The 10464-nt window shown below is 57.0% G+C and overlaps 1 protein-coding gene across 1 annotated transcript; it reads left to right on the top strand.

Annotated features, from left to right (window-relative positions):
- The first annotated feature begins 327 nt into the window (after window positions 1–327).
- CACNG4 (calcium voltage-gated channel auxiliary subunit gamma 4) lies at window positions 328–10464 on the top strand. The gene is made up of 3 exons (XM_060202631.1): window positions 328–477; window positions 6830–6970; window positions 9758–10464. The coding sequence occupies exon 3, from the start codon at window positions 10012–10014 to the stop codon at window positions 10297–10299; it is 288 nt and encodes a 95-aa protein (XP_060058614.1). The 5' UTR covers window positions 328–477; window positions 6830–6970; window positions 9758–10011; the 3' UTR covers window positions 10300–10464.

Here is a 10464-nt window from a genome sequence, read left to right as displayed (position 1 = left end):
GCCCTGAACCTTTCCCCCTGCAAGGGGGGAGCGGGGGCTTGAATGAATCCTTGTGCTCTGTAACGTGTGCTGTCTACCGGGTGCACCACCTCCTGACCCCCCCAGACACCCCGTGGCAGCGTGTCCACGTGCCCTTGGAGGCAGTTCTGTGTGCAACCTTTCCTCCAGTTAATGATGTGCACAGGTGCGGAGCCTCAGTGATGGGGTGTCCTGCCCCACACCCCACGCCCCGCCGCCAGGCTGGGGACACCCGAGGTGACCGTTCTTCTTTCTCCAAGGTCAGGGCCCACACAGCACCTGGCCCACATCCAGGAGACACGTCTGCAGTCAACGGAGGCGGCCCGAGTGAACCCACAGGACCCTGACATGCCTCTTCCCTCTTGCTCCCCCCAGGGATCTACAAAGGGCACTGCTTCCGGATCAACCACTTCCCAGAAGACAACGATTATGACCACGACAGTTCAGAGTATCTCCTCCGTGAGTGTCAGGAGCCGGGGCTTCCTGTGTCTGTGGCGTGGGCGTGGGCGTGGGCGTGGGGGGCAGGCGGGAGGGCTGGAGAAGGGGGCCGGGGAGGGGCTATTCCCTGGGTGCACTCGTCCTCCCTCAGCAGGGAGTGTTGCTCAGTGCAGCCCATCCAGCCCTCTCCTCCCAGAGAGGAGTCACCCGGGAAACAGGCCTGGGAAGAGGGCGTGAGAAATGGGTCTCACAGGGTGGTGCACCTGGTTAAGAGCACACATTACCACGCACAAGAACCCGGGTTCTCGCCTGGGCTCCCCACCTGCAGTGGAGGACACTTCACAGGCGATGAAGCAGGTCTGCAGGTATCTTTTTCTCTCCCCTCCTCTCTCAATTTCTCTGTCCTAGCCAATAAAATGGGGGAAAAAAATGGCCTCCAGGAGCAGTGGATTCATAGTGCAGGCACTGAGTCCCAGCAACAGCCCTAGTGGCAATAAAAGGAGGAGGAGAAGGAAGGGGCTGGATGGTCGTGCATCTGGTTGAGCGCACATGTGACAGCAAACAAGGACCCAGGTTCAAGACCCCAGTAACCACCTGTAGGGAGGAAGCTTTGTAAGTGGTGAAGCGGTACTGCAAATCTCTCTCTCTCTCTCTTTCTCTTTCTCCCTCTTCCTTTTGATTTCTGACTGTCTCTATCCAATAAATAAATACAGATATGAAAAAATATATACACACAAATGTGTTTTAAAAAACTTAAGAAGATAAAAGAAAAAGAAGAAGTAGACTTCACCTCATTCCCAGGGCTGTGGACCAGCCTGGCTGACTTCAGAGGAACTTACTAGTTATAGCTGGGGCTGGGACAAAGAATAAACAAACAAACAAACAGACAAGGCAGGGGAGCCAGCATAATGGTTCTACAAATGACTTCCACGCCCGAGGCTCCAAGCTCCCAGGTTCAATCCCTAGCACCCCCATAAGCCAAAGCAGTGCTCTGGTCAATTAAATAAATAAGAAAGACATAGACTGGTCCAGACCAAGCGTTGGGTGGGGAGGGGGAGCCTCTGGTACCCCAACTTGTTTGCCAGACAGCACTGGATCCTGCATCCTGTTTTTGGACACCCAGCTTAGTCACACACAAGGAGGTCACCTGGTAGGGTGCCAGGCACCCTGTGGGGACTGGAAGAGGTGGCAGACCCACCTGGGATGTGTGGGCCTTAGGTGTTTTGATCCCCGGCAGATGGGCTACAGCCTCTTCCTGTGAGCTGCCCCTCAGGGCCCTGGCTTCCACGTGGGCCCTGTGTCTGGGACCCAGAAGACATGGTGTTTACTGAGCCGCAGAGAACAACCCTGGCGCTGCGACCCAAATCAGGATCTCTCCTGGGACCATGCTGCCTCCGTGCTGGAGCTGGGAAAGTGGCACTGTGAAGTCATGTTCCCTCTCCCCGGCCCAGGGCTGCCCCCAGCACTGTCCCAGGGGCTAAGAACCAGTGCCAGCTCCCCAGAGGGCCTGGGCCTCTGTCACAAGTGTTCACAGATAATTTCTGCTTTTCTAAAAATATTTATTTCCTTTTGTTGCCCTTATTATTTTTTTATTGTTGTAATTATTGATGTCATCGTTGTGGGATAGGACAGAGAGAAATGGAGAGAGGAGGGGAAGATAGAGATGGGGAGAGAAAGACAGACACCTGCAGACCTGCTTCATCTCCTGTGAAGCGACTCCCATGCAGGTGGGGAGCCGGGGGCTCGAACCAGGATCCTTATGCCGGTCCTTGCGCTTTGCGCCACGTGCGCTTAACCCGCTGCGCTACCGCCTGAATCCCAGTTTCTCCTTCTCCTTCTCCTTCTCCTTCTCCTTCTCCTTCTCCTCCTCCTCCTCCTCCTCCTCCTCCTCCTCCTCCTCCTCCTTCTCCTCCTCCTTCTCCTCCTCCTCCTTCTTCTGAGAGGATTTTGACTCTGAGTCACCCTGTGAGACAGAATAACGTGCCATGCTCATGAGGCCAGGGGCAGTGTTCAGAAGCAGAAGTGATTCTACATCCTCCTCCTCCTCCTCCTCCTCCTCCTCCTCCTTTTCCTCCTCATCCTCCTCTTCCTGCCTGTCCTCTTTCTACTTTTTGGGGACCCATGCTGGGCCAGGCAAACACTACTTCACAGCGCTGCCAGAGATGGTTGTGCAGTTCACACAACACCAGAGATGCCACTTACACACAATATGGCAGGAACAAGACCCTCGGGGTGGGACAGTGCCTGGGCTGCACGGTCCCCTGGCTGCCCCTGGGGCTCAGCCAAACTGGGGGGATGGCTCAGGTGAAAATCCACCTTAGTGAAGCACCTGGTAGAGCACACCCACTACAGTGCCCAAGGACCCGGGTTCAAGACTCCTGTCCCCACCTGCAGGGGGGAAGCTTGCCAAGTGGTAACTCAGGGCTGCAGATGTCTCTCTGTCTCCCTCTCTATCTCCTTCTTCCCTCTCAGCTTCTCTCTACCTACAAAAGGGTAAAAGGATAATTGGCTCCCAGGAGCTGTGGATTTGTCATGGAGGCACCAAGCCCCATCAGTCCATCTGGTGGCAAAGGAAGAAGGAGAGAGAGAGAGAGAGGACAGGATGGGGGGGAGGGAGAGAGAAAGAAAGGAAGGAAGGAAGGAAAGAAGGGAGAAAGGAAGGGATGGAGGAACAGAAAGAAAGAAAGAAAGAAAGAAAGGAAAATAGAAAGAAAGAAAGAAATGAAGAAAGAAAAGAAAGAAAGAAGAGAGGGAGAGAGGGAGAGAGAGAGAGAGGGAGAGAGAGAGAGAGAGAGAGAGAGAGAGATGACCATTCCTTGTAACCTGCCCTCCCTGCCAGGGCAGTCAGTGGCTCTGCGGGCTGAGAGGTGGTCTGCTGCACTCACCCCTGCCCCAGGACTGCAGTAAAAAGACGGTGCCCTCCACCCCCACATGAACTGTGGAGAGTCAGGGCGAGGGTGCTGGCCATGGACCCCTGTGTCCCAGAGGCTGCTGTCCACATGTCCTGGGCCTGCTGCTGTCTTTCTGGGCTCTCTATTTCTAGTTCACCTTGGTGGCTGATTGCTGTGTGAGACTGGGAGCGAGGGTGGCGGGGTCTACTGGGAGGCCAGGTTAGTAGCCCGCTCCCCCAGGCAGACACAGACCCTCACGGCATGATTCAGCCCTATGCATGGCATAGCTGCACACGGGCCAGTCAGCCTTCAGCTCTGTGTCAGGTACAGCTGCACGGGGTCCCGGACAGCCCAGCATCACGGAGATCGGTGGACGCCCCGAGCCTGCACGGCACAGAGCTCACCTGGGCGGGCAGCGTGGCCCTGAGCCAGACCCCACCCCAGGTGACCATGGAGGTGGGGGCTCCCTTCTCCCTGACCTGCCTGACCCTTCCACATCCAGGGGGACTGGCCCCCGCTCTCATGGGCAGTGTAGCTGAGAGGCACGTCCCAGAAGCCCACAGGATGGGCCACGGAAAGGCGGAGGGGACGAGGAGAGGCTGAAGAGCTTCATTTCATGCCCCAAACAATTCCCTCTCTGTGGAGCCGGGGCACACACTAGGGGGCTTCAGACCAGGACACAAGCACAGCCTTCAGAGCCCAGCTGGCTGAGCAGTTGGCGCCTGCCAGCCCCTCCAGCCCTGCCGCCGCCTGTGGGGACCACCCAAAGCCCACAGCCCCAGATTTCTCCTGGCTGGGAGACCTGCAGACATAGCAGGAGAGCCTGACACCCCCTCCCCTCCCTCTGCCCACCCCCCCCCCCCGTCAGAGTTCCTACACCCTGCAGCCCCTCCAAGGACGTTCATATGCCTTAGCCCTCCGATTCTCACAGCGACCCTCGCACACAGTGCGTGTGACTCCTTGGGCCCTCATCCAAGAAATGTCTGTGAGCTTGGTGCCTTGAAACCAGTGCAGCTTCCTCTCAAATACGGAGGCTAGGAGTCGGGGCAGAGCCAGCTTCCCTTCCTTCTCTTCCAGCTGCTTGACTCCGCCAGGACCTGCACTACAAATCCATCAGCCCTGGCGTCCTCTCTCTCTCTTTCTTTCTTTTTTTCTTTCTTCCTTTCCTTCCTTCCTTCCTTCCTTCCTTCCTTCCTTCTTTCCTTTCTGTTTCCTCCCTCCCTCCATACCTCCCGTTCTTTCCTTCTTTCTTATAATGTTTTTATCTTTATTTATTTATTTTCCCTTTTGTTGCCCTTGTTGTTTTATTGTTGTAGTTATTATTGTTATTGATGTCATCATTGTTGGATAGGACAGAGAGAAACAGAGAGAGGAGGGGAAGACGGGGGGCGGGAGAGACAGACAGACACCTGCAGACCTGCTTCACCGCCTGTGAAGCGACCCCCCTGCAGGTGGGGAGCCGGGGGCTCGAACCAGGATCCTTACACCGGGTCCTTGCGCTTTGCACCACCTGCGCTTAACCCGCTGCGCTGCCCGCCCAGCTCCCTCTTTCCTTCTTTCTTTTTTTAAATATTTATTTATTTATTTCCTTTTTTGTTGCCCTTGGGGTTTTTTTTATTGTTGTAGTTACTGTTACTGTTGCCATTGATGATGTCGTTGTTAGATAGGACAGAGAGAAATGGAGAGAGGAGGGGAAGACAGAGGGGGGGAGAGAAAGACAGACACCTGCAGACCTGCTTCACCGCCTGTGAAGCGACTCCCCTGCAGGTGGGGAGCCGGGGGCTCGGACGGGGATCTTTGAGCCGGTCCTTGCACTTAGCGCTACCTGTGCTTAACCCGCTGCGCTGCCACCTGACTCCCTTTCCTTCTTTCTTTCTTTCTTTCTTTCTTTCTTTCTTTCTTTCTTTCTTTCATTGGAACAGAGAGATTGAGGGAACAGGGCATAGAGAGAGACACCTGCCCCCTGCCCCACCGCTCAGGAAGTGCCCCCTGCAGGTGAGGAGCGGGCTCTTGTCGTGCTCAGGTGTGTTCTGCTAGGCGCACCCTGGGGGACCGCACATTCCTCATCTCCCGGCGTCCCTGCTTGCCACACGCCTCTCGCCGCCTCCTGCGTCTTCACACAGCTTCTCCCTCCTGTGTGTCTTCTCCTCCCTGTGTCTGCCCCCTCTCACTAGCACACTTGCCATCAGGGTTGGGGGCCCCCTATCACCTCGGAGGGTGTCATGTCAAGAGACTTTTTCACACCTGCAGAGATTCCGTTCTTTCTGAATGAAATCACAGGCGTTGTTGGGATCTGGACGTATCCTTGGGCAGTGCAGGGGGTTGGGGCGGGGGTGCCATTCAAACCCACACAGCTAGTCTTTCTGCTCTGCCCAGGGTACAAAAGAGGAGGTTGAGCTGATCACTGGTTACCTGCCCTGCTCAGCCTGTAAGTCAGTGACAGGGCAGATGTATTTTTAAGGTTGTTTATTGATGTTTATTTGATTTCTATATTTTGTGTATTTTTTTTTTAGATGGAGGCAGAGGGAACTTGAGAGGAAAGGAGGGGGGGAACTGCATCACTGATTCACTGCTTGTGAAGCTTTCCTCCTGCAGGTGGGGGCTGGGGTCTTGACCGTGAGTCCTTGCGCATGGTGACGTGGGTGCTCAACTGGGGCGCGGCACCGGCCAGGCCCGTAAGCATTTGTCTTACAAGGGGGAGAGAACCAGAGCCCCACCGCGGGATACATGGTGCTGGGAGTCAAGTTCAGGGCCTCACACACGCAAAGGCTTTTGCTCAAGCCATGGAGCCCCCTCTCTGGCCCACAGGGTTTAAATCAGTGGAACATCATGGGTCCCGCCTGTCCCTCTGCACAGCACCCCTTCCCTGCCCTTGTTCCCCTCTGCACAGCACCCCTTCTCTGCCCTTGTCCGATACCTGGCAGCAGTGACGTGGAATTAAAGCCTGTCGCTTACGAAGCAGGTGTTCCGGCCACACATCCAGGGCCAAGCCTCTTCTAGGTCTAAAACCAACCTCGGATCCAAGTGCTGTTGGAAATTACATCCCGTGAGTGGAGGTGAAGTGACTTGACCAAGGCCGCTCAGCCAGCGTGTCACAGAACAGGGCCTGCACCCTGAGCCTCCTAATACCCAGACCCGTGTCCTCAGCCCTGAGCAAAGCTGCCTTTGCTGCCGGCTTCACAGCGGACCCAGTCCCTGAAGGGGCTGCGCGGCTGGGAGGGGTGGCCCCCATGGAGAGCACTGTGTGCACGGCTGAGGCGCTAACCTCACCGGCAAGAGACTGGGATGTCCTCTCGCCCTTGCTGACTGGCGGGACTGCCACCCACACCCAGGTCACACGGAGCTGCCACTGGGGTGCAGCCAGCAGGCTGGGCCCCCACGGCACCTGCCCCTGCTGCCCGGGTCCCCCACCTGCCAGGGCCTGATGGGAGGGGGAGGGAAGCAGGTCTCAGAGCTCTCCCCCGTCTCCCCCTGCCTGCCAGGCATCGTGAGGGCCTCCAGCGTCTTCCCCATCCTCAGCACCATCCTGCTCCTGCTGGGTGGGCTCTGCATCGCCGCCGGCAGGTTCTACAGCCGCAGGAACAACATCGTCCTCAGTGCCGGCATCCTCTTTGTGGCCGCAGGTGAGCCCGGCCGGCACGGTTCACGCCCCTCACCATGTGGGCGCTGTGAGTTTGGGGGAGAGGGGCAGAGAGACTGTAAAATCACCCCCCACGAGTCCCTAACTCAGAAAGTACGGGGAGCACTCGGGATCGGGGAGCTTAACTTGGGGCAACGGAAATGTTCTTCTGTTGGAAGAGGTGGTGGCTGCAGCGTGCCGTGCGGGTGCCGGGCGCTGTGGCATCAGCACTGTGGAGCCTTGGCAACAATGATCCTGACTGTGCAAAGGGGCCACTGGGGATGCCTTCCAACTGGATGGTTTGTCGCCGGCGACTCCGTTAACAGAGGGCTGGAGGCCATCTGAGTGTCCGCAGCACACACCCACAGCGGGGACCCCTTGCAGAGAGACACACAGACAGTCTGTCCTGCCGGTTATGGAAACACCTTCTGCACAGTTAGACAGGAAGGCAAAGGGAGCCAAAGAGTTACTGTGCAGAGCAGAGCGCGGGCATGGGACATGCAGACTCACACGTGTGTGTGTGTGTGTGTGTGTCTCCATGTGTCTGTGTGTCTCTGTGTGTCTGTGTCTCTGTGTGTCTCTGGGTCTCTGTGTGTCTGTGTCTCTGTGTCTCTGTGTGTCTGTGTCTCTGTATGTTTCTCTGTGTGTCTGTGTGTATCCGTGTGTCTGTGTGTGTGTCTGTGTGTCTGTGTGTGTCTGTGTGTGTCTGTGTGTCTGTGTGTGTCTGTGTGTGTGTCCGTGTGTCTGTGTATATGTGCGTCTGAGTGTGTGTCCATGTGTGTGTGTCTGTGTGTGTGTCTGTATGTGTGTGTGTGTCTCCATCTGTCTGTGTGTGTCTGTGTGTGTGTCTGCCTATGTGTCTGTGTGTCTCTGTGTGTCTGAGTGTGTGTGTGTCTGTGTGTCTGTGTATATGTGCGTCTGAGTGTGTGTCCGTGTGTGTGTCTGTGTCTGTGTGTCTCTGAGAGAGAGGGAGAGAAAGACAGAAACAGAGAAAAAATAGAGAGAGGGAGCCGGGTGATGGCATACCAGGCTAAATGCGTGTGGTACTATGCTAAAGGACCCGGGTTCAAGCCCCCACTCCCCACCTGCAGTAGGGGTGCTTCATGAGCAGTGAAGCAGGTGTCTGTCTTTCTCTCTCCCTCTCTGTCTCTCCTCTCCTCTCAGTTTTTCTCTCTGTCCTATTGAATAAAATAGAAGGTGAATAAAATAAATACAAACACAATACATAAAAAAGTAATAAAAATAAAATAAATAAAAGGGTAGGGGTAGCTATGCAAAGAGTCTCTCCTGCCTAAGGCTCCAACATCCCAGATTCAGATTCAATCCCCCCGCACCTACATAAGCCAGAGCTGAGCAGTGCTTTGATAAAAAAAAAAAATGGTAAAAATGGTAAAAGTGGTAAAAGTGGTAGCCGGGAGCAGTGGATTCATAGTGCTGGCACCAAGCCCCAGCGATAACCCTGGAGGGAGAGAGAGAGAGGGAGGGGGAGGGGAGGGGGAGAGGGAGAGGGAGAGAGATGGAAAGGGAGAGAGAGGGAGAGGGAGAGAAAGAGAGAGAGGGAGAGGGAGGGAGAGGAAGAGGGAGAGAGAGGGAGAGAAAGAGAGAGAGGGAGAGGGAGGGAGAGGAAGAGGGAGAGAGAGGGAGAGAAAGAGAGAGAGGGAGAGGGAGGGAGAGGAAGAGGGAGATAGAGGGAGACGGAAAGGGAGAGAGAGGAAGAGAGAAGGAGAGGGACACGGAGAGGGAGAGGGAGAGAGAGAAGGAGGGAGAGGGAGAGAAAGAGAGAGACGGAGAGAGAGGGAGAGAGAGACGGAGAGAGAGGGAGAGAGAGACGGAGGGAGAGGGAGGGAGAGGGAGGGGGAGAGGGAGAGAGAGAGAGAGAGGGAGACGGAGAGGGAGAGAGAGAAGGAGGGAGAGGGAGAGAAAGAGAGAGACGGAGAGAGAGGGAGAGAGAGACGGAGAGAGAGGGAGAGGGAGGGGGAGAGAGGGGGAGGGGGAGAAGGAGAGAGGGAGAGAGAGGGAGAGAGGGGGAGGGAGAGGGGGAAGGGGTGAGAGGGAGAAGGAGAGAGGGAGAAGGAGAGAGGGAGAGAGGGAGAGGGAGAGAGAGAGAGGGAGAGAGGGGGAGGGAGAGGGGGAGGGGGTGAGAGGGAGAAGGAGAGAGGGGGAGGGGGAGGGGGTGAGAGGGAGAAGGAGAGAGGGGGAGGGAGAGGGGGAGGGAGAGAGTGAGAGGAAGAGGGAGAGGGAGAGAGAGGGAGAGAAAGAGAGAGAGGGAGAGGGAGGGAGAGGAAGAGGGAGATAGAGGGAGACGGAGAGGGAGAGAGAGAAGGAGGGAGAGGGAGAGAAAGAGAGAGACGGAGAGAGAGACGGAGAGAGAGGGAGAGGAAGAGGGAGAGAGAGGGAGGGGGAGAGGGAGAGAGAGGGAGGGGGAGAGGGAGAGAGAGGGAGACGGAGAGGGAGAGAGAGGGAGAAGAAGAAGAAGAGGAAGAGAGAGGGCGAGGGAGAGGGAGAGGGAGGGGGAGAAGGAGAGAGAGGGAGGGGGAGAGGGAGAGAGAGGGAGAAGAAGAAGAAGAGGAAGAGAGAGAGGGCGAGGGAGAGGGAGAGACTGGGGGATACAAGAAAGAAGAGAGCCAAATCGGCCTGTGGGGGAGGGCGGGCGACAGGAGCTTTCACTGGGTTGCCCACTCAGAACTAGTGGTGTCGGACTCGGCCGCCCGAGAGAGCGGGACCCGGTGCAGGGCGGCGCGGCAGCTGTCCCGTGAGTGGGTCTCACCCCCGCCTCTCCCCCCCCCCCCAGGCCTCAGCAACATCATCGGCATCATCGTCTACATCTCCAGCAACACGGGCGACCCGGGAGACAAGCGCGACGAGGACAAGAAAAGCCACTACAACTACGGCTGGTCCTTTTACTTCGGAGCCCTGTCCTTCATCGTGGCCGAGACCGTGGGCGTCCTGGCCGTCAACATTTACATCGAGAAAAACAAAGAGCTGAGGTTTAAGACCAGACGGGAGTTCCTCAAGGCGCCCTCCTCGTCCTCCCCCTACGCCAGGATGCCCAGCTACAGGTACCGGCGACGGCGCTCCCGGTCCAGCTCCAGGTCCACCGAGGCCTCGCCCTCCAGGGATGCGTCCCCCGTGGGCCTCAAGATCACGGGGGCCATCCCCATGGGCGAGCTGTCCATGTACACGTTGTCCAGGGAGCCCCTCAAAGTCACCACGGCTGCCAGCTACAGCCCCGACCAGGAGGCCAGCTTCCTGCAGGTGCATGACTTCTTCCAGCAGGACCTGAAGGAAGGCTTGCACGTCAGCATGCTGAACCGGCGGACCACCCCCGTGTGAGGCCCCCTCCTCCTTCCTCCCAGCACCGGCCTCTTCCCGGACTGCCCGTGCCCCCCACACCGGGGTGGCCAACCCTTCCGTGGACCGAAGCCAAACCCAGTCTGCCCTGGGCTCCTGAATGTGGTGTGGGCTGGCTTTTGGATTGAGAGCTGACTTTATCCCCTC

This window comes from Erinaceus europaeus, chromosome 12 (genome assembly GCF_950295315.1).
Source record: "Erinaceus europaeus chromosome 12, mEriEur2.1, whole genome shotgun sequence".
Lineage (NCBI taxonomy): Eukaryota > Metazoa > Chordata > Mammalia > Eulipotyphla > Erinaceidae > Erinaceus > Erinaceus europaeus.
The sequence above is the reverse complement of the archived record's forward strand: the minus strand, read 5'-3'. Positions and strand labels throughout refer to the sequence as shown.

Coding starts and splice junctions, on each gene's coding strand:
- CACNG4 (XM_060202631.1), top strand. CDS start 10,012: ATGCCCAGCTACAGGTACCGGCGACGGCGCTCCCGGTCCAGCTCCAGG.